The 24,346-nt window shown below is 36.9% G+C and overlaps 1 protein-coding gene across 2 annotated transcripts; it reads right to left on the bottom strand.

Annotated features, from left to right (window-relative positions):
- Window positions 1-10,781: 10,781 nt before the first annotated feature.
- LOC130976226 (uncharacterized) lies at window positions 10,782-19,033 on the bottom strand. Of its 2 annotated transcripts, XR_009084635.1 has the most exons (6): window positions 18,553-19,033; window positions 17,903-18,082; window positions 16,749-16,875; window positions 16,264-16,377; window positions 12,344-12,520; window positions 10,782-11,934 (listed from the first exon to the last, which is right to left on the bottom strand). XR_009084635.1 is itself a non-coding variant. In XM_057901026.1 (5 exons), exons 1-5 carry the CDS (start codon window positions 18,847-18,849, stop codon window positions 12,405-12,407), a joined length of 834 nt encoding a protein of 277 aa, XP_057757009.1. In that variant the 5' UTR covers window positions 18,850-19,033; the 3' UTR covers window positions 12,063-12,404. The 2 variants fall into 2 exon arrangements, 1 of the variants encoding a protein (XP_057757009.1); XM_057901026.1 differs by lacking the exon at window positions 10,782-11,934 and having other exon boundaries at window positions 12,063-12,520.
- Window positions 19,034-24,346: the final 5,313 nt, after the last annotated feature.

Here is a 24,346-nt window from a genome sequence, read left to right as displayed (position 1 = left end):
CACATAGTTGAAAAAGCAATGAATTTTACAAAATACAATAACAAAGTGATCACAATTTCGTCCACCAGCCATAATGAGAAATAAGGCACTGAGATATTGTTATTGAATAATTGGCTGAAATCTGAGTTGTGTGATAGTATGCAATTGAGTTCTGACGGTTGAATTTTGATGTGGAATTAATTATAACTAATGAGTATTTTGAACGGCAGTTTCGAATAAAAAGGAGCAGAGGCTTGGCTTTTGAGAAAGATTTAATGAATAAAATTATTTATTTATGAATATATGAATTTTATTGAAATCAATTGATTTTGGTTTTTGAAGAAAAATAATGAGTTGCAATAAAGTGTTTAAAATGGAAGATGGTTTTGGAAAAAATATGATTTTAATTAAACGAAAAATATTTTATTTTAAAAACGGAAGAACCGTGTCCAATTTACTTATTTTTAATGAAGTTTTGGGTGTTTAAAGTTTATAAAATATTTTGAATAATTTTTAAAGTAACTAGTGAAGACTAGGTCTCTTTTATAAAAGTTCAGGGTTATTTAGAATAATTTTAAAATATGTCAATTTAACTGTAGTAACTTGTGGAGAAACTGTGATCTTATGGATAAAGAATTATTATATCTTGAATAGTATTTGATTATGTGATGAGATGATTGAGGTTTAGAAAGGCAACACCAATGTCTCTTCCTGTCATTGATTTATCCGGCGAATTGCCAAAGAGCAGTACGAGTGCTATAGCCTAAGATCGTGCAGGCGCTCTAACCCAAGAGTGTACCGGGCACTATACTCCAAAGTGATGGCAACGAGAGATGACATCCTAAGGATGTAATGTCGGGCGCGGGTCGAAAACCGACGGATGAGCTCATTACCTACACTAGGGCAAGACATGCATCATACTTGTTTGTACATATTTCTTGTGTGTGTTTTAAATTTGTTCTTATGGTTGTATGTTATGTGTTATTTGCTCTTGATTGTTGTTTTTCCTATATTCCTTTGATGTGGTCCGATTGATCTGGGACACGTGGTCAATTTATAAAGAACAACATAACTTGTTTCACCCCGACCCTACTAAGAACTCTCCAGTTCTTACCCCCTATCTTCTTCCCACTTTAGATGGAGACGGGTGTCATTTTCTATGAGCTCGAGCAGTCTTATGTGTACAAGGATCCTGTCCTTCACAGCTTCTATGTGGTGGCTGTGGAGCTTCAAGTTCGTATATACATAGTTAGAGATCATCCCTTTCACCACTCGTTAGCTTCACCCTTCTTTGATCCGGATGCACCATATGCCTTTCCGCTATCTTAGTTACATTCCGATTCTGTCTACCATCCTTTTGATTTCATGCATGGAGGTCCTGTTCTAGCATAGCAGGATGGTCAGGCGGTGCCTAAGCCTGGCCTTGTCATCGATGACCCCATCCCTGAGTTTTCTCCATTAGGTTCGGATATGTCGATGGAGTCTTTGTCTACTCACTCGTATGACTCTTTCACCATAGAGCCTATTGAGACTTCAGTCGCTGTGTCTGGTCAGCCTTCAGCTATTGAGCAAATTTTTTTCTAGTGGTACAGCTTCAGTAGGAGGTAGCAGTGATGGTAGCCCCTAGAATACACCTGAGGTCATCATTATTTCTGATGGCGAGGAGACCGAGGAGATAGAGATTGTGGATCTAATTTCTGAGGACGATGAAGATCCTAAGATGGATATAGAGATTGTGAACGTGACTTTTGACAACAATTAGGCAGCGACATCAGCACCTTCTTTTGGGCAGCTCTCTGGTTTAGCATTTCTTTTATCTTAGACTCTCACTTTTGTTTTTCGAGAGATCAGGTTATAAGACTAGGCTAGTCTGGGCGTCATATTAAGGGCTTCTTATATAGGTCAGACCCTGAAAATATTTTGAGTTGTATATATGTACATAACTATGAGGGAGTAACTAACTTTTCATCTTTTGGGTGCTGTATATGTATATATATTACAGTATATTATCTTTTTCTGTATGTATCTGTTTATCTTCTTAGTTTGCATAATCTCGCATTTCTTCTTGTTTGCGAATTTTTCTTTAAGGAACGTTTGACGTTACGATTTTTGCTAGTAAAGAATTTTGTAAAAATATAGTCGCGTTGTGAGTATAGATTCTAAACCAACAGAAAATCCCTTCGTACAAACGTTTTGGTTGTCACAAGTAACAAAACCCAATAAATTTATAAACCGAAGTATTCAAACCTCGGGTCGTCTTCTCAAGGAATTGCAGGGAAGTATGATTTATTATTGGTTATGGAAAAATAGTGTTTGGGTTTGAAAAAGGTTTTAAGCAAGAGAAATAGATTGCAAGAATTAATAAATTAATAACTAATAAAACTCTTGGCAAGGTATGAAAACTGGAAGTCCTATCCCAGTTATCCTTATTAATTGTGATGAGAATTGGATTTTTCTCCCACTAAGTTAACCTCTAACTATGAAGGTAAGTCAAGTGGATGGAATAAGTTTGGTTCCTCAGGTCCTAGTCTTACCTTGGAAAAGGCTAGAGTTAGTGGAACTCGAGTTAATTCTTGAAGAATTCCAATTTTCAGTCGACAATGAGTTTGACAACTCAAGAGTTACCAATTAATCAATTAAAGTCAAGAATATAAAAAGCTAAATTGAAATCATAAATATCCGAAATACCTCAAATTATATTGAATGAAGATGTCAATTCTAACATGGACAATATTCATAAGCCAATTGGGCAACATAAATCAAACACAAATAAAAGCTTCAGAGTAAACAAAAATAGAAGAGAAACATAAATTATTGAACCTGGGATGAAGAAATAATCATAATCCTAATAGAAATCCTAATCCTAAATCCTAAGAGAGAGGAGAGAACCTCTCTCTCTAAAAACTACATCTAAAACCTAAAATTGTGAGTAATGATTGAATGATCTGATTCTGCTCCACTCCCAGCCTCTAATCTGTGTTTATTGGGTTGAGAACTGGGTCAAAAACAGCCCAGAAGTCACTCCCAGTGCTTTCTGGTCCGTACAGGTCGCGGCAAAGTGACGCGGAGGCGTCGTCCACGCGTTTGCGTGGATTGAAATTCGCAGATGTGACGCGGACGCGTCATCCACGCATTTGCGTCGCTTAACTTCAGGGCAGCTATGACTAATTATATATCGTTGCGAAGCCCCGGATGTCAGCTTTCCAACGCAACTAGAACCGCATCATTTGGATCTCTGTAGCTCATGTTATGACCATTTGAGTGCGAAGAGGTCAGGCTGGACAGCTTAGCAATTTCTTCAACTTCTTGTATTCCTTCCACTTTTGCATGCTTCCTTTCCATCCTCTGAGCCATTCATGCCCTGTAATCCCTGAAATCACTTAACACAAATATCAAGGCATCGAACGATAACAAGAGAGGATTTAAATAAAAGAAAATAAAAGGCAAAGAAGCATGTTTTCAATCATAGCACAAAATCAGGAAGGAGAATGTAAAACCATGCAAATCATATGAATAAGTGGGCAAAGGCTTGATAAAAACCACTCAATTGAGCACAAGATAAACCATAAAATAGTGGTTTATCAACCTCCCCACACTTAAACATTAGCATGTCCTCATGCTAAGCTCAAGAAAAGCTATAAAGGAGTGAAGACAGAGTGGTAGGATGTATGAAATACAACCTATCTATATGAATGCAACTAAATGCAAAGATGATTCTACCTACTTGGTGAAAAAGTAAATAAATCTTTCAAGAACAAATATGAACTGGATTTCACTAATTCAAATCACAAAATACAATACAAATAACTTGCAAGAAGAAGATAGCTCATGAAAGCAGGGAACATAGAATTAAGCATTGAACCCTTACTGGTAGTGTATATCATTCTAACTCTCAAGTGTATAGGGTAATCATTCTATTCTTCTCTAATCATGCTTTCTAAACTTTGTTCTTCAAATAACCAATCAACAAATATTTAATGTACCAATGTAAACATCATGAGGTCTTTTCAAGGTTGTAATGGGGCTAAGGTAAAGGTGAGGATATATGTATAAGGCTAAGTGAGCTAACAAAGTGAATCCTTGATTAGTCTAAGATCTCACCTAACATACACACTTTATATAATTTAAAATGCTTTACCTAACTACCCAAATTTTTCCCACTTTTGTATTACACGCTCATGTATCAAACTTGTTTTTGAGTTTTGTCCCATGTGCATTGATTCTTTTTATTTTGCATTCGGGGTAATATATTTTTTTTGTATCCCCTTATTTAATTACTTAATAAATTTTTTTATTTTTTTTATTTTTTTATTTTTTATTTTCTTATCAATGCACATGGTAATTTAATTATTTTGATTTCACATGAGCATGCTTTCCAAATTTTCAAATAACTTATTCAATTCAATTCCCTACTTTTTTCTATCATCCCATGTTCCCATAAAATTTTTCACACTTAAATTATACACAATATCTATCTTAAGATAATCAAGAATTCAACTTGGGAATTTTTATTTTGTTTTTCTGCTTAAGGCTAGTAATGTGGTTATAAAACAAGAGGGGAGTAAAAAGCTCAAGGTGGCTAACAAGGGTGACATAAAAAGGTAGGCTTTATTTGGGATAAGTGAGTTAATAATCAAATATGGCCTCAATCATATGCAAGCATATACATACACTAAATAATGGACATATAGAATGGAACAAAGCAACAATTGCAATCATAGAGAAGAAAACACACAAGAATAAAAATTTATGGTTAAATAATGTAACCATGTAAATAAGCTCAAATCTCACAGGTTGTGTGTTCTTTGGCTCAAAAACCATGTTCCAAATATAACTTCAAACAAATTTAACACATAGAAAATTTTAATTTTTAATTTAAATTCGTGAAATATTATAAAATAAAATCTTGAAAAGAAATTTATTACTTCAACCAAGTGGTGGTAAAATATGCACAAAATCTAACTATAATGCAATCAAACATGCAAATGCAAGAACTAACTACAGAGAAGTTTAAACATTGGTGTTGAGTCAGAAAATAACTAACCCGCGGAAGTCGGTATCGACCTCCCCACACTTAAAGGTTGCACCGTCCTCAGTGCATGCAAAGATGTGCAAGTGGACAGGTGGCTCCAACTGATGCTTTTTCTCTAAAGATTGTGCGGTAGACGTGTTTACTGTTCCAGTTAAAAACTTTCCTTTTTCCCTCTTGGTGGCCAGCCATGATGGGTTGTCTCCCACCTAGCACTTTTAGTTATAGTCCTTAAGTTGGACATTTGGCGAGCTCCTTGTCATGGTGGCTTGTGCTTGAACTCGTCTTGAAACTTCCACCAATGCTTGGTCTTCCAATAAGCTCTATCCATACTAAGTAAATTCCTCAAGCTTTGATGAAGTTCTTCACAAGCTTTGAGCTCCCAAAATTGATCATCATATATTCCTGGATCCCAAATCTTGTTTCTACACCCGTCTTCAAGTTGATTATCATGATGCCATCCGGGTGGTTCAGCTTTAGAATTCTCATTGAAACGTCCAAACAACTTCCTAGACCCATTCAATTGAGGTCTATACCAACCTTTGCGTTTAAACTCAAAGCTTCCGACCATACTGAACCTTGCAGGACAATTCTTACCATTGACCATCTTTCTCGTACTCTTAATGCTACAAAGAGCTCTAAGTTGACCATCTGTCTCCAGTAGCCCATATTCAAGTGGAATTAGAAAGCTAAGGGATATGAATTTTATCCACTTGAATGTTGTGAAGGATGACGGCAACTTAGGGGGAGGTGTTTCTAATGAACGTGCAAGATCCACTCCCTTGTGCTCTTCTTTGACATCTTCCACCTCCTTGCAAGCTTCTTCAATATCAACCTCTTCCTCTTGGTGGCTTTCTTCCAATTCAATCTCTTCTTCATTGCTCACCAAGGGCATGGGAGGTTGTTCTTCTTCTTCTTTAATCTCCATGTCAAGTCCAATGGAAGAGGATTCAAATGTAGATAAGAATTCATCAATGATTGAATCCATCTCTTGATCATCCCCTTCAAAGTCTTCAACCATGAGACGCCTTGGAGGTTGTACACCCTCCTCATCATCAGTTTCAAACGTCTTTGAAGGAGGCTCTATAACTTGACTTTTCCATAGAGGTTCAGCATCTCCTAAATCTTCAGCCACTTCTTCCTCTTCAATGGCAGGCGTAGCTTCTTCCAATTGTTCCAATACAAAATCGTGCTGCTCACTATCCACTAGAGTGCCTAACTTCTCCTTCCTGCTATGTTCTTCAGTAGATTTTCCACATGAAGCCATGGGGGTTCTTTGAATGTCCGAATGTCGGAAAGGTAATCAATTTATTGCTTGATCCAGGTGTTTAAGTATGAAATCGTATTCATCCTTGATGATTCCTGTTCAACTATTTCTTCACCTTCAAGTACAAAATCCTCCTTGTTGTCTTTTTTCACTAGTTTTTCAATCGCGCTGTCAACTTCAAGGATCTCTACTACCTTCACCTTTAGTGCCTCCTCTAGCTCCTTATGAAGTATGGATTCGCGAAGATGATCCTCTCTCTCTTGTTCCATGTCAATTGTATTAGTGGGATCATGTTGCTCTTGGATTGATGGATATTGGTGCTCTTCCACGGATGGTGGTGATGGGATGGGTGGATCATTATGTGGTTGAGATGGAAGTACATTGGAGCTTGAGGGTTGAATATTGGGGGTAGAGGGTTGGTCCATGTGGGATATAAGTGCTTGAAGAGTAGAGGTGAGACTAGTGATAGAGGCAAGTGTGCTCTCCATGGAGGTTTGGGGTGTGTAGGAGGGTTCATTTGTTGGGAAAAAAGGTTCATAACACGGAGGTGGTTCCTCTTGATAAGGATGTGGAGATGGTGTATATTGAGGTGGTGGTTCTGGGTATGGTTCATATGGTGGTTGGTGTGGTGAATAAGGATTGGGGTCATAGGGAGGTGAATGGTGGAAAATGGCTTGTGAGTGTGGTGGTTCAAAGCTATGTTAAGGAGGTGGTTCATTGGCATATGATGGGGCTTGTTGGTAACTACAAGGGGGTCTACCATACCTATCATCTTGGTATGCATTATAGAATGGTCTTCGTCCATGATATCTTGGAAGGTGTTGTCGCTTAAAGGGTTGATCAGATCCTCTTGGCTCCGTCCATCTTTGATTGCTTTAACCTTGATGCATATTCCTGTTATAGCTTTCTCTTCCTGCAACATAGTTGTAACCAGACTCATAGCCAAAGGGGTGAGAGTTCATAGTAGTAGGAGAAAATTAAAACAAAAACTAACAAAAAGAAAATATTTTGAAAAAGATTTGATTTTTTTTTTGAAAAAATAAGATAAGATATTTTTAAAAAAAATAAGATAAGATATTTTTTTTGAAAAATATTTACAATAACCAATAATAAGGCACACGTTTGCAATTTCCTGGCAACGGCGCCATTTTGACGTTAGGATTTTTGCTAGTAAAGAATTTTGTAAAAATATAGTCGCATTGTGAGTATAGATTCTAAACCAACAGAAAATCCCTTTGTACAAACGTTTTGGTTGTCACAAGTAACAAAACCCAATAAATTTATAAAACGAAATATTCAAACCTCGGGTCGTCTTCTCAAGGAATTGTAGGGAAGTATGACTTATTATTGGTTATGAAAAAACAGTGTTTGGGTTTGAAAAAGGTTTTAAGCAAGAGAAATAGATTGCAAGAATTAATAAATTAATAACTAATAAAACTCTTGGCAAGATATGAAAACTGGAAGTCCTATCCCAGTTATCCTTATCAATTGTAATGAAAATTGAATTTTTCTCCCACTAAGTTAACCTCTAACTATGAAGGTAAGTCAAGTGGATGGAATAAGTTTGGTTCCTCAGGTCCTAGTCTTTCCTTGGAAAAGGCTAGAGTTAGTGGAACTCGAGTTAATTCTTGAAGAATTCCAATTTTCAGTCAACAATGAGTTTGACAACTCAAGAGTTACCAATTAATCAATTAAAGCCAAGAATATAAAAAGCTAAATTGAAATCATAAATATCCGGAATACCTCAAATTATATTGAATGAAGATGTCAATTCTAACATGGACAATATTCATAAACCAATTGGGCAACATAAATCAAACACAAATAAAAGCTTCAGAGTAAACAAAAATAGAAGAGAAACATAAATTATTGAACCTGGTATAAAGAAACAATCCTAATCCTAATATAAATCCTAATCCTAAATCCTAAGAGAGAGGAGAGAACCTCTCTCTCTAAAAACTACATCTAAAACCTAAAATTGTGAGTAATGATTGAATGATCTGATTCTGCTCCACTCCCAACCTCTAATATGTGTTTTCTGGGCCGAGAACTGGGTCAAAAACAGCCCAGAAGTCACTCCCAACGCTTTCTAGTCCGTACAGGTCGCGGCAAAGTGACGCGGAGGCGTCGTCCACGCGTTTGCGTGGATTGAAGTTCGCAGATGCGATGCGGACACGTCATCCATGCGTTCGCGTCGCTTATCTTTGGGGCAGCTATGGCAAATTATATATTGTTGCGAAGCCCCGGATGTTAGCTTTCCAACGCAACTAGAACCGCGTCATTTGGACCTCTGTAGCTCAAGTTATGACCGTTTGAGTGCAAAGAGGTCAGGCTGGATAGCTTAGCAGTTTCTTCAACTTCTTGTATTCCTTCCACTTTTGCATGCTTCCTTTCCATCCTCTGAGCCATTCATGCCCTGTAATCCCTGAACCACTTAACACACATATCAAGACATCGAATGATAACAAGAGAGGATCTAAATAAAAGAAAATAAAAGGCAAAGAAGCATGTTTTCAATCATAGCACAAAATCAGGAAGGAGAATGTAAAACCATGCAAATCATATGAATAAGTGGGCAAAGACTTGATAAAAACCACTCAATTGAGCACAAGATAAACCATAAAATAGTGATTTATCAACGTTCTTCATAAAAATAGAGTTCCGTTAACCCGATTACAAGCTTGGTATTATTAATAACAGTGTCAGTGTAGTTTCAAGTTGGTAACACTCGATATTTCGATATGAGCATGCCATATTGAAAATTGGGTCGTTAGACACCACGCTCTCGAGTTGCGATAACCTTTTTCCTATCCACCACCTGCAAGGGCACCACCACTACGTCACCACCACTACATTACCAAAGAGCAAAAGGTCCTAGAGATACAAAATCTAGGGGTCACTTAAGTAAGATACAAAACAAGCCTAGAAAACACAAAATTCTGGAAAATGGGGGCAAGCAAAAATCATCAATTATTTGAAAGAATACTCAAAACAGTGGTGCCCTAGCTACATTGAGCTTAATCAAAAGAAATAAACGAAAGAACAATGTGAGGGAAACTTCAAGCAGCGCCAACAAACATGGATAATGTGCAAAAGTTTATAAGGGAAAAAAACTGCAAAGCAAACATGTAGAAATAGAAAGAGACAAAAAAAATCCCACTAACCTTGAACGAAGGTGTTATGAGCGCTGGTGGAAGAAGTGATGGCGGCGAAGAAGGTGACGGAGAAGGGAGACCAAACGAGAGAATTTCACTGGGAAGAAGGAGCAACTGTCCGTGCTTGGAGAAGTTTTGGAAAATGAGAATGAACAAGTGAAAGGAAAAGTGAAATAAAGGGTTGTTTAATTTCAAACTAATGTTGCATTTATTGCTGAGAGAAAATTTGAGAGTGGGACTGATGGTTCGTAGAACGACGAAATTATAACTCCCTTGAAATTAAAAGAAACTGTTCGATTTCTTTTAATGAACCCTTCAAAATCCCAATCTAGAGGAGGGTCCGATTTTCTGAACTCGGATGCCCCCGACCAAAAGGCCCGTGTCCAGGAATTCGAGTTGGAGACACTATTCTGGACAAATGGGACCGTAACGGATAATACAATTAAGTCATAACTGATGTTACGAAATAATGACAAAACTACCATAGCGATTGCACTATCAAAGCCTATGACCGTCAAATCTCAACAATAATGACGCGACAAAAGAGCGCTAGATGCCGGAAAAACAGCGACCAACAGGTAAGCATACGAAAAAGCTTCTTACTATCTAATACACTACTAACTTTAATATCAAAGTGTCTTGCAGGTTGTCTACCTAGCCTGTTTCTGCACGCGCTGAAGTTGGAATCTCCAGTCTTTACCTTCCAGTTCGTGAACTCATTTCTAGCACGAACAAATATGTCATTTTTATTTTTTTATGTAATATTTATCATTAAATGATTGATTATACCCTAAATATACAATTCTACTATTCTCTCTTAATTAATTAAGCATTGTTTAATAATATTGATTTTAGATTGCTCTGGATTTTTTGGTGAATGATTTCTCTGAATTTTAAGCTTAATAATTTTACAGCAAGTAAAATGACAACAGAGTTCAGAGGAAGTATTTCTTAATTCTCCACCTTCCTCATTCTCTTCTCCCTCTTTCCAATTCTTTGAGAGCACTTCTCTGGACTCTTCATTCTATTTTTTTATCAGTTCAAACTCCCACTCTCATATCACTTTCTCCCACTTTTATTCTTTCTTCTGTTTCAGTTAATTAAGCTACCCGTTTCACATTTCTCAGGTAAACTATCAAGCTTTTAATCTTGACAGCAGTTTCCTGTTCCCTTCTTTTCAATAAATACAAATTATAATCTGCATTTTCTCTTGTCTTTTCTTTAGTTGCATTTTTTGTCTCAGAATAGAGATGGAAGTCGTTGAGGAAACGGTTGTGAAAGTAGAGGAAAGCCAAGCAGAAGAAGAAGACGATGATGCCGCAATATCAAAAGTTTTTCGATGCCTATACTGCACAAGAACTTTCTACAGTTCTCAAGCTTTAGGGGGCACCAAAATGCTCACAGAAAAGAGAGAAGAACCAGAAGAAACACCGAGAGGGCTTCTGCTGAGTACTCGTATCTTCTATTTGCTTCTTCGCTGTCGACCCCTCCTAAGGTTTTCCCTTCAGCGTTCATCACTGGCCATGCAACAAATCTCGCATATTTCCCAAGCCGCCATATTTCAGAAGGATTTAGATCAGATGACGCACATGAATTTGCTGGAGATAATGGTGTGTTTCCTTACCGATTAAGTGAGGATATTGATGAGAGAAGTTTCGGTGATTGGCATAGAAGCCTTAGAAGCAGTGGCTTCAACAGTGTTGACACATCTCAACTAATATCATTACTGAAGAGTGACACTCAAAACCTTGAGACAAGGACCTATTGTGCAGAGAAATATCAAGAACTTGATTTATCTCTCCATTTGTAGGCTCCCTTGTATAGAATGAGGGTTCTCAAGGTTGTGGCCTGTGAGGGTTTTGAGGAATTGGCTTTTTTAGGGGGAATTGACTGTCTTGGAAAAAAATAATTCCATTTTTCCGAATAATGAATCATATTTCAGATTAACATTCACACCTTAATTTTATTTGATTTTATTTTTCTTTTTTATTTATTTTGGGATATCGAGAACAATAAGGAGAGACCCACTCAAATATTTTCTTTTTCTCTCCTGTTTTCTTCCCTGAAATTTTTCATTTTTCATTTAGTCAATATGACAGCAACTCGGGTATTATCAAATGATATGACATCAGCATAAACTATATACGTATAATTCAAAGACTCAATTTATATTATCTGCATTAATCAAGGGCTGTTGTAAAACAAGTAAACAACCACTTGTTAATCAGTAATCACATCTAACAGTAATGACTAACACAACACAATGAACGAACCTGTGACGGAGCAGCAGCGAACAAACCCAAAACACTTAGATATTGCCATCATGAACAAATGTTTGCACTTACTCATGATTTAGCAATGTTCAACTTCCTCACTACTTAAATAACCCAGAATTCCAAGGTGCCTAAGAAAAAAAAAATGTCCCAATGAATTAGTTCCATCATCTTCTAGCTAGGACATGAAGTACTTGACCAACGCGGACATTGCTTAAATGCTTAGCACCACTGAAATAAAAGTAGGAGATGAAAATTTATTAGATGAGTGAAAAGGGGGCGATGTAACAGGAATCACATGATGTGTTCAATTTTCCAAATGGTCACAATCTTCATGTGTTTTGAAATATGAATACAGATTAAAAATCACAATTGATTATCACATATTTATTCATTATCAATGTCCTTTAAGAATGAATCAAAATCAATCATCAAATACTCTTACAGAGTGTGAGAGTAAGAAGTTAGTCATAATCACCCTTCCATCAATAACTCCCCTTGAAAATGAGTTCAAATGATCCAAAAATGATTAACCTCTCATTTTTTTTCCAGTTTACAAACTTTCACTTTAGATGATCTAAACTCCTTTAAGAACATTCAACTTTTCCTAATGTCTTGCATGCAGAATGAAGCATCAAACCTGCATCATTATGGACTGCATCTTTCTTGCTTAATGCTATTATGACTTTGATCTGCCACACTTAATGCTGGAATGAGATAGAATAGGAACCAGTGTTTGGATCTTTAACTGCTTTGAAGTTATCAACACTCATCCCAAAACGGCCCAGGAAAGAATTTCCCATTTCTTTTAGTTTTGCTGCATGAAGAAACAGTTTTTCAGTGCAAGTAAAATGAAAATAGCAAATCGTACAGGATTATTGAATTAAGTACATAGAAAATATTCGCAACTGAAGATGAGACTCTGCAGCCTCTACCAAGAGGTAAAGAAGCAGATAATAGGCTTAACATGCAAGTGCAGCCAGCAGCTCTGCCTGGAATCCAAAAAGGTTTTGTTTGAGCATTAAATAAATCAAGCACCAAAGACTGCGATTCAAGATAAAAGATAATTTATATAACTAGACTACAGGGCCTTGAACCGGATCACGGTGGCTGACAAGTTTCCTATTCCAATCATCGAAGAGCTGTTGGATGAGGTGGGAGAAGCAAGGGTGTTTTCGAAGCTCGACCTTAAATCGGGATACCACCAGATTCGTATGCGGGAAGAGGACATTCCCAAGACAGCATTCCGAACTCATGAGGGCCATTATGAGTTCATGGTGATGCCCTTTGGGCTTACCAACGCCCCTTCCACTTTCCAGGCACTCATGAACCAGGTATTGAGGCCTTTCCTGAGGAAATTTATTCTGGTGTTTTTTGACGATATTCTTGTTTATAGTAGCAGTTTAGAGGATCATTGGGATCACTTGCGACAAATATTCACGGTCCTCCGGAGCCATAAACTCTTCCTCAACAAGAAGAAGTGCAAATTCGCCCAAGAGAAGATTGATTACTTGGGGCATGTGATTTCCAATGAAGGGGTGGCTGCAGACCCTCAGAAAATACAAGACATGGTAGATTGGCCCATTCCGAAGGATTTAAAAGGGTTGCGGGGTTTTTTGGGGCTGACCGGATACTACCGCCGGTTTGTGAAGAACTATGGGGCCATCGCCTGGCCTCTCACGCAACTGTTGAAGAAAGACTGTTTCCGATGGGGAAGTGACGCGCAGGCAGCCTTCGAACAATTGAAGAAGGCCATGGTGACCGTGCCGGTATTAGCCATTCCATCTTTTTCCAAGCCATTTGCTTTAGAGACCGATGCTTCTGGAAAAGGAATTGGGGCGGTGCTGTTACAAGAGGGCAGACCCATAGCATTTATGAGCCAGAAACTCTCAGAGAGGGCCCAAGCCAAATCCTTGTATGAGAGGGAGCTGATGGCCATCGTGTTGGCCATCCAAAGGTGGAGACATTACCTCTTAGGACGGCGATTCACGGTTTACACGGATCAAAAAAGCCTCAAACTTTTGCTTGATCAGAGGATTGGTGGAGAAGAACAGCAAAAATGGATAACTAAGCTGCTCGGGTACGACTTTGAGATCAAATACAAGGCAGGAAGTGATAACCGAGTTGCTGATGCACTCTCCAGGAAATTTCAGTTTGCAGCAGTTTCAGTAGTGTCCACAGCAGATTGGGAAGGCATAGAGGAAGAAGTCCAGCAAGATCCCAAGCTACAAGGGATTATCCAAGACTTGATTCAGGGGAGAGAAACAGCAGCTGGGTATGAATGGCGCAATGGGAGGCTGCTGTACCATGGCCGGTTAGTCATTTCGAAGCATTCCAAGTGGATTCCTAAATTCCTCCGAGAATTCCATGATTCGAAGATAGGAGGGCATTCCGGGTTCTTTAGAACCTACAAGAGGATATCAGGAGTTTTGTTTTGGGAAGGAATGAAGGGAACTATCATGGAATATGTGAAGCAATGTGAGGTGTGCCAGAGGAACAAACACTCCACTTTATCACCGGCCGGCCTGCTGCAACCACTTCCAATTCCGACCAACGTCTGGTCGGATATCTCCATGGATTTCATTGGGGGGCTTCCGAAAGCTGCCGGGAAAGACACCATCTTTGTGGTGGTGGATAGATTGACCAAATATGCACATTTTTTCCCCCTTTCTCACCCATACACAGCCAAAGAAGTGGCTGAGCTGTTCGTGAAGGAGGTTGTGAGGCTTCATGGTTTCCCAAGTTCCATTGTTTCTGACCGAGATAGACTCTTCATGAGTGCTTTCTGGTCTGAAATTTTTAAGGCAGCAGGCACAGCGCTAAAAATGAGTTCGGCCCATCACCCATCACCCGCAAACTGATGGACAAAGTGAAGCGGTGAACAAGTGCGTGGAGACCTATCTTCGATGCTTCACAGGTTCCAAACCAACGCAGTGGCCTCGCTGGTTGAGTTGGGCTGAATATTGGTATAATACCAATTATCATGGCTCCATCAAAATGACTCCATTTAAGGCACTCTACGGGAGAGAACCTCCCGCGTTGTTGAGAGGAGGGGAAGAGGCTGCGGTTGAGGAAGTTAGAGTTCTAATGGGGGAACGCAATCAGATGCTGGACGAGCTGCGGTTCCAACTAGAAAGGGCGCAGAACCGGATGAAAACATATGCAGATCGTAAGAGGCGAGAAGTGATTTTTGAACCAGGGGAACATGTATATCTCAAGTTGCAACCCTACCGGATGAAGACACTGGCCCGGAGAGTAAACCAGAAGCTGAGTGCTAGATTCTATGGTCCCTATGAAATTCTAGAGAAAATTGGACAAGTTGCTTATAAGCTGAAGCTTCCCCCCAATGCAAGAGTGCATCCAGTTTTTCATGTCTCCTTGTTGAAGAAATGTGTAAACCCCAGCACTCAGGTTCAGCCCCTACCAGCAGCCTTGACTGAGGAGTATGTACTGCAAGCAGAACCTGAAGATGTACTGGCTGTTAGAAAGAAGGCTGATGGGAACCTGGAGGTTTTGATCAAGTGGAAGGACCTCCCTGAATTTGAAAATTCTTGGGAGGCAGCAAGAGAGATCCAGGCCAGTTTTCCCTCCTTTCACCTTGAGGACAAGGTGATGCTTCAAGGGGAGGGTATTGTTACATACCCTAAGGAAAATGCTGAGTCAGCAGTGCAGGCATCTAAAAAAGGGAAGATAATAATCCCTTTACCTTATCATTATTCTAGACGAAATAATAAAGTAAAGGGAGGAATAACTGATTTAAATAATTGATTTATTTTAGGAAGCAATAACTGATTGAATCAGTTAGAGGAGAATCAGGGACTGTATGATTTTAGGAGGCAATAACTGATTGAATCAATCAGAAGAGAATCAGGGAAATTGCATGATTATGAAGATTTCGATTAGAGAGAGGGTGAGGTAATAAAAGGAGGAACCGAATAGGTATTGGGGCAGGAAAAGACTTGGAAAGGCCTAGGCTAAGAGAGAAGAGGACTCTCGAAATTCCTCTGCTATCATTTTCTATTCTATTGTAATTTCTGCATTTTCATTCAATAAATACCAGTTTTAACAGCATACTAGTCTAAACTCTCAAGAAACAAAATCTATATCTACAAGATAAAATGCAATCTCTGAAAATGCAAAGTTGCATATATCACTCAAAAATAATAGTATATCTTTCTATCACCTAGGTATCCCATGCTTAGAAATATCATAATAAGGCATCCATAAATTCCTTTGATAAAATAATTTCTTCCAAGAAGGGTTTCATCTGACTAAACAAACATATGGACTTGGCCAATTTCAACCACAAGAGTGCAAATAAATCTTAAGGATGGACGAAAAAGCTAGATAATAAATACACAGAAACCAAGGTAGTTTTGCAGCAGCAAGAAGAAATAAAGAAAAGAGCATCATATTTGGGTAACAAATTATAAATGTATGCATGAAGGACCAAGGTAAGGAAAGCATTCCCATGCACTATTCTGCGCAAAAGTACATAATAGTATAATACAGTAGCAACTATAATTGAAATCCAAGATAAAGATGATAACAGAAACTTGCCAATCATCTCTTCCTTCATCATTTCCCGCTTTTCTGCAGCAAGCGGCTCAAGTCGCCTGATGGCCTTCCTAGCTTGATCATTTGAGGGATCAATTTCTAAGATCTTTTTCATATCTGTCGATATTTGAAAATAATAACTAAAATTAGTGAAGTGAAAAAATTATGGTATGAATGAACTCAATGATGCGAAAAGGGAAAAAAAAAATCTGAATGGCATCAGTATGCAAAACATGTACTTCTTCATTAAGATCCAACAATAAGGAATGCATAATGATATTCATACTGGTTGTACTTCTTCATTAAGATCCAACAATAAGGAATGCATAATGATACTCATACTGGCTTTCCCTAGGTTGGCAAATACAACATAACAGTGGCACCTTTCCAGTTTGAGAAACTACACTTACCCCCTTACTGTGCAAAAGAGAATAAAGTTCAATTCCTGCTTAAAGTATAATAACCCCTAATATAAGATCTGAACTTACCAGCAATGGCTTCTTCAAAATGTTCAAGCTTTTCATGAGCTTCTCCTCTTCTTACTAAAGCTTTAATGTACACTGGATTCAGATCTAGTGCTTTTGTGCATTCTTTAACTGTGTTGTCATATTTTCCCTGGGATATGTTTGGCATAAGTTAAAGGAAATTAGATTCTTGACTCAATCAATTTCAAATATAAAAGGGCAAATATGATGCAAGATTCCATACCAGCTTTATCTATGATTAAAATGACTTCAAAAGATATGATTTGAAAATAAAAAAAGAGGTACGAAAGAGTAGAACCACACTTAAAAGGGTCTAGTTTGCCAAAAAAGGCCCCTTGGATGGATGCATGAGGTATCTAGTTTGTGAGCTCCCATATTATATTTTTACTTTAAGCAGGCCTCTTAATTAAGCAAGTTGGGTTCATGTTTTGTAATAAATATGTATATGCTAAACTAGATTATATTTAATTAGTAAATAGCCTCAAATTTGCAAGTCTTATCAGAACCAGACCAATGCACATCCATAAATAGTTAAAATACTATAGGGTTTGTTTGGTTTAGTGCACAATTTTATTAAATAAATAGTCAAAACAATTTTGTTAAAGAAATAGTTGAAACAATAAATTGTATCCAATTTTCCTTTTCTGTTTTCACTATTACCTTTACACAATCCTTATTTATATTTAGAACATGTCAAAGAAATTATGGTTGGGTTATAATCTCCACATCATTAAATTTGCCAATTTACCCCTGTAACAATAGAGGATTAAGCTTAAGCTTCTCCTTTCTGTCTTGCGCCTTTTTATGCAGTTGAAGGAATGCTACCTTATTGCATGCAGATAGAGTTTTTTTTTTTTTTTCCCAGAATTACACATTCCCTCTTTCTGTATGATAGAACTTTTAAATTCAAAAGTAATGACAATTTAACTGCCCAAATAATAACCATAAGAAAAATACTTAATCATACACTTCCAAATTAGTAGGCAAATCACATAGACCACTAGACATAAGTTATCAAGCTTTCTTAAAAAATAAAAAATAAAAAATAAAGATAGAGATAAATAGTCCATCTGATTTACTTGAACAGAACATAATAATTGATAGTGGAAGGTGCTGCCAAATGCTATTCTCATTAACAGCAAGAAAGAACACCATACCAGTTTCTGAAAGCACACAGCACGGTTTGCATGGCATATTGAGCGTATTTCAACCAATGAAGACATGTCAGATGCAACTTGTAAAGCAAGTTCATACTGGGATAATGCTTCCTCATACTTCCCATCCACAAAAAGCTTGTTCCCTTCTGCCTTTGCTTCATTTGCTTGAACCATTGCTTTCTGCAGCATGTGGTATCAGCACTATTTTGTGTATTCTTAACCTTAAAATGAATATGCATGTTTTAAATACCACATCAAATGGTCCAATTTAGACCAGGACCATTATGTAGATAACAGATCATGTAGTTAAAAAAAAAATATTTTGATTCAACAACTTTATAATCATAGTCTGAAGACAATTATTCTGCTTAACCAATTGACCATAATCTTGAGACTTCACATGTTCAATTTCCAGTGCAGTTTATAAGACACTACTGCTCAAACTCCTGGTATTATTATGCAACCTAATAGCATCCAACCACTCCATTAAAATAAAAGAAAATTTTTTATTATAAACCATCTTAAAGAATTAAAAACACTGGAAAATGAAACTAAAAAACAGTAATTACTACCAAAGAACATGATCACAATAAAACAAGAAACCCAATTAAACGCAAAATTATCAAAACCCTAAAATTTCGAAACGGAACCTTCTCCAACTCCTCATTGATCAAGAGATCCCCAGGGCAACTATTACTTGGAGAAACACTCTGCTCCGGCTCCGCCTCCAAATGCTCTATCTTCAGCTGCTGCTGTTGATGTTGCTGCTGCGGTTGCTCGAGCGGTTGATCATGGCTGCTAGCTCCGACGTCATCCCCTCCGTTGTCACTGCCAAGGTCGGTGTCGCTGGCCGTTTCAAAACCGTCGGAAGCGTCGTTACGGGCAACCACCCTGGAGGGATTGGCGTTTCGATCCTTGATCTCTTGCTGCTCTATCACCACCACCATTTTCTCTCAAGGTTCAGTGTGATTGGGACTTGTTTCGATGATGACTAACACCGAACGGAAAGAAGTGGGATGAGGGGCTATGATTACTCAGGTTTGTTGTGACTTGTGAGTTCTGACGTTTTTTTCCGTTGGTCTGTGGTTGAGCTTCCAGCCTCTTCTACAATATTAGGAGTATTAAAACATAAAAAGGACTCCAGCAATATTTATTTGCAGATCCGCATTATTTATCTAAAAGAAAATATTTGACAATTAAAATAAATTCAAAAAAATAGTTAAAATTTATCTCTTTTAATATTTATTAATTATTATAATAATTAATAAATATTAAATAAAGTAAATTTTGAACTATTTTTGTTTTTTTTAATATTTTGACCAATAATTAACAAATATAATTTGATTTTTAAGATGATTGAAACAAATTGAATCTTATCTATATTTTAATTAGATGAGATTTACAAATATCAATCTACATTAAATAATAAATAAATAAATAATATTTTGTTTTTAAATTTTATTTCAATTAAGAATTATTATTCATATATGTTTTATATTTTAATTTTTGTTATTTAAAAAATAATTTAATAATATTTTATGAGTAAATATATTTAAAAAATGAAAAAAGAGATTTTATTAGAGAAAAAACAGATTTTCATTGACTTTTTTTAATAGTAATAAGTTTTTTTTAATTTATTTTTCTATTTTGTGGATATATTCGATATTCGATCCGAAAAAAAATGTGAAATATTTGATCTAATTCTGATTCAATGAGTTTAATGTGGAGATCGAGATTTTGGCCATATCCAATCCGATCAGATCTGATGAATTATTTTTTACGTTTTTGGATACAATTTGCGTTTTTGTATTCTATACTCATCTTATTAATAGTGTAATTCGTTAACATTGTAAATAAAATAGGATACAAAAATCTATGAACGTATCATGGATACACACGTATTAAATAATAGAGCATCTCTCATTTGCAGTTCATAGTCAAATCGTTTGCATTATGAACGAGATATGCTCAAATGGGACTGATACGTAAAAATTAAATTTCACGTAATTTACCGGCAAGTATATCGGGTCGCATCAAGTAATAAAACTCACTAAGAGTGAGGTCGATCCCACGAGGATTAAAGGATTAAGAAATCAATAGTTAGTTGATTATTTTAGTCAGATGGTTCATATTGGAGTGATAAGTAAACTAGAAATGTAAAAAATAAGAAATTAAAGGAAAACAATAAAGTGCAAGAAAAGTAAATGACGTAAAAGTAAAGTGCAAGAAAGTAAAGTTCTGAAAAATTAAAGAGTAAGAAAGAAAGGTACGGGAAAGTAAAGTGCAAGAAATAAAAGTACGAGAAAGTAAACAATTAAAAAGTAAAAATAAAAGAAGGCATTAGGATCAAGAGATATTGCACTCTCAGCATTAACCATTCTCATCTCCTCTTCAATCATACAATTATTGATCTCTTGGCAAATCATAAGTAATCAAATTCCAATCTCTTGGTGATTTGATTTCTCTTAACATAAACAATTGCCAATCTCTTGATCTAATTGGTCATGAAAAGAGATGAAGTTCAATTTCTGATTCAAGGGCCACACAACTCTCAAGATCTCAATTCAAAGTGGTTACATCTCACATACCAACTAAGAATGTATTGATCAAGTAAATCCAATCCCCTCTCGGTAGTAATTGGATCTGTGACGCACAAAGACTCTCTCTAAAGTAACAATAAAAGAAGAATTGAAGATGAAGAATGAAAATGAATCAACCCATCAAAATGCAACAGAGCTCTCTTTCCCGATGGAAAGAGTTAGTAATTCATAACAAAAAATATTTACCAAGTGAGAAAGAAAATGGAAGAAAAGAGAAGTGTGGAGAGAGGGTCCGAAGACTCCCTCCCTAGCTTTGTGTCTAATTCTGTGAAACTCAAACCTATTTATAAGCTAGCCTAAATTACAAATTGAAAATGAAATTGAAAACAAATTATAATCAAATGAAAATTAACGATTCTAGATGATTCTTGTGGCCTTGATTGAGTGATATGAGTGTGCTTGCTTGCAGTTTAAATGGGCTTGGAACGAAATTAATCAAACCAGAATTCTGCTCCCCGGAGAACGTAGCACTCTTGAGGAGATCGCAGCGCTCGTGCATCCAAGCATACGCGTCCCCCATGCGTGCGCGTCGTTCAGCATTTTGGCACTTGTGACGCGTACCCACGCGTATGCGTTGCCAGCTGATTTTTCCCACTTCCTATCGCAAGCGCTCTTGGGTGTTGGGTTCTTTTATTAATTGTTTTTAGGCCTTAAATATGCCTATCATTTGTGCTCTAATTTCATGCCAAATATAGATTATTATATATCGTTGGAAAGCTCTGAATGTCAGCTTTTCAATGCAACTGGAAGCGCATCAATTGGATATCTATTGCTCAAGTTATGGTCCTTTGAAGAAGACATGGTCGTGCTGTTAGGTGTCGCTGGCGCTCTTGGAAGAAAACGTAGTGCTCTTGGCAAAGCGTAGCGCTCTTGGTGAGAGCGTAGCGCTCTTAGCGCTGTTTGGAGGCAAAAGTTAGCGTCAGCTTTTGGAGCTCAAACTTAAGGTTCATCCCATACAATTATATATAATTGGAAAGCTCTGAATGTCTACTTTTCAATGCGTTTAAGAGCGCATCATTTAAAGCTCTACAGCTCAAGTTATCTTCCTTGGAAGATGAAGAGGTCAGCTGGCCTTACTACAGGTTGATACTATGTTCATCTTTGCACTTTTGGGATAAGTTTTCTCCCACAGATTTAGTGTCCACCATATAGTGCCATATATGCTTGGAAAGCTCTAGATTTTTACTTTCCAATGCCACTAAAATCACTTCATTTGGAGCTTTGTAGCTCGAGTTATTCTTGTTGGAGTGTGAAGAGGTCAGGGTTGCAAATCCTCTTTGCTCCTCTTTGAGTTTGTTTCTAACTCTTTTGCCACCTTGGGAGTGTGCTTCTTCTATTAGTGACTTTATTGCTTCTTTTTCTATTATTTCCTACAAAATTCATTAAGTCAAAAGATCAAACCAATATACTACTTAAGCACTGAAACACTTCCAAATTTAAGCATTAAACATTAATTTCTTGTATGAAAAAGCATAGAAAACACAACATGATGCTCATGCATCAATACACCGAACTTAATCTTTGCTTGTTCTCAAGCAAATAAAGAATCATGCAATAAAGTTTAACAATCCAAGGAGAGAAGAATAGCAAATTAATGTTCATGGTTACCTATATTTTCTATTCATGCAACAATCACAAATGAAATTCAAATGATTGATGTTTCTATCTAGTTCACTTTATGAAATCTTTTTCGCTATATTCCTTCCTTGAAACAAGCTTCTCATTTTCTGCTTAGTTTAACTTCTTGGGTGCTTTGCACCATAAGTTGAAAAGCCACAACTCTAAATACTTTGTTTTCAAGTATTACCACTTGATACATAAGCACCACAAGCGTTTAATTAGAGGACTTCTTTAAGCTCATTTATTTCTTTTCTTTACTCTCTAATCATTGATGCTCAGAGCCTTGAGCTTTGAGGGAGTGCTTTGCACTTGAGCCTAACCTTGACTCTAAGTGCTTTATTTTCAAGCTTTTTGCTTGATACATAAACACCACAAGTACTTGACTCATAAATTATCATTAGTACTCAGAGCCTTCAGCTTTCTCATTCTTTTCCTTTTCTTTTTCTTAATTGCATTTACTTTTTCAAGGTTTTCATGATTCCAAAAATTTCATAAAATGTCCTAGATGAAAATTTCAATTAAATAAATTCAAATGCAATTGAGCAACAATAGTCATGCTAGCCTTCCAATACTTATATGCTCATGCTAGGTTCTTCTTTAATTACCTAGTTTGTTTATGATCATGATTACTTAATTATTTTGACTCACAAAAGTTCAAGATGGTAGTCATAATGTCACAACAATATGTTTCGATTCAAAATTCAAGATATGCTTATTCATAACACACATGTATACAAAGAAAATCAGAGACAATCATGCAATTGGATGTACTGGAAACAAATGAGAGGAAAAAAAACTTTACCACCTTGTAGTTCATCTTCATTGTTGTTGTCATTTTCCTCCTATTCTTCCACTTCCCATACCAAACTTAGAATGATTGCTTGTCCTCAAGCAACAATTAAGACAGTGGTGATGGGATTTATGATGGGTCATAAGTGTCTTTAACATTGAAACGTGAGTAATGCATATGCTCAAGCAAGCAAAGTTAAGGATACAATAAAGGCACAAGAAGTAAAAACAGAGACAATGTGATTGCATTAATAAGTAGTGTGCATGATACATAGCATGAAAAATAAGTGGCAACACCAAACTTAGTGTGACACTTTCATTTTAGAATGATGCAAGTACCCAATGAAGATTGAAAATCAAATTATTGCATGGCAACACCAAACTTAGAATGCAATCATATGCCAAATTATTGAAAATAAACAAAGTAAAGAAAGGAAATGTTACCTATGGTTGGGTTGCCTCCCAGCAAGTGCTCTTTTAATGTCATTAGCTTTACATGTTGTGCTCAACTTTCTTCCTCTTCTTCTAGTTGGTTAAGAGAAATGACCTCAAGGGGAGAGAGGAACAAGTGAAATCCCCTGTTTTGAGTGCCTCCCAACAATCTTTCTTTTGTTGTTAGCTTTCGTTGCTTTTTTTGTTGGGGTAGGGGTGGGATTGCTTTTGTTTGACCTTTTCTTCTTCATGAATGTTGTCCTTCGTATCTTTGTCACAATCCGTTTTTTGGTGTTTTTGTTGGTTGCCTTCACTTTTTTGATCTCAAGATTTGGGTGTTGTGTAATGGTTAGAGTATCTGCTTTATCAAGAGCCTGTGGAATTGGTGGTTCAGTGAATCCATCCTTCATGCAACTCTCTGCTTCATAGGGATGTGGACTCCCTTGGTTGTCTTCCTCCCTTTTCTTTGTAGGATCTTGCATTACTTCCTTTGGGAGTGAGTTTGCATGTTGCTTTGTCACCTCAATTAGTCTTTGTAGATATGAAATCATGTGCGCATATGCCTCCACCACCTCATTCTTTATTGAAATTTCACTTGATACATGGGCATCTTCTTCCACTTCCTCACTCACAACTTGATCTTCATCCTGAATGTTTGGCAATCCTAAGTGTTTTCTTATTTGCTCCAAGTGCACATCCATCTTCTTGAAGAAGATTTCTTGTTCTTTCTAGGATTGTTCTTGTCTTTCAATGAATTTTTCTTGGCTTTCTAAGAATTGTTCTTATCTTTCCAAGAGTTCTCTAGACCATTGAAGGTGATCCTCAACTGCTGGCTCAAGAGATGATGGTTGAGAGTAATTTTGTGGATATAGATGTGTTGTGGTGAAGTTGTTTTGAGGGATAGGAGATGAGTTTTGTGAGTTGTGAAATGAATTTTGTGAATGTTGAAATGAGTTTTTTGTGTAGTGAAATGAGTTTTGTGGTTGATGAAATAAATTGTATG

The sequence above is a fragment of the Arachis stenosperma genome, chromosome 4 (assembly GCF_014773155.1).
Source record: "Arachis stenosperma cultivar V10309 chromosome 4, arast.V10309.gnm1.PFL2, whole genome shotgun sequence".
Classification (NCBI taxonomy): Eukaryota; Viridiplantae; Streptophyta; class Magnoliopsida; order Fabales; family Fabaceae; genus Arachis; species Arachis stenosperma.
The sequence above is the reverse complement of the archived record's forward strand: the minus strand, read 5'-3'. Positions and strand labels throughout refer to the sequence as shown.

Excerpts from the sequence above, each read along its gene's own strand:
- LOC130976226 (XM_057901026.1), bottom strand. The coding sequence starts at position 18,849 with ATGGTGGTGGTGATAGAGCAGCAAGAGATCAAGGATCGAAACGCCAAT. Across the intron at positions 16,378-16,748 it reads TTTTGAAGAAGCCATTGCTG|ATATGAAAAAGATCTTAGAA; the intron begins GTAAGTTCAGAT and ends AAATATCGACAG. Across the intron at positions 12,521-16,263 it reads GATGAAGGAAGAGATGATTG|CAAAACTAAAAGAAATGGGA; the intron begins GCAAGTTTCTGT and ends TTCTTCATGCAG.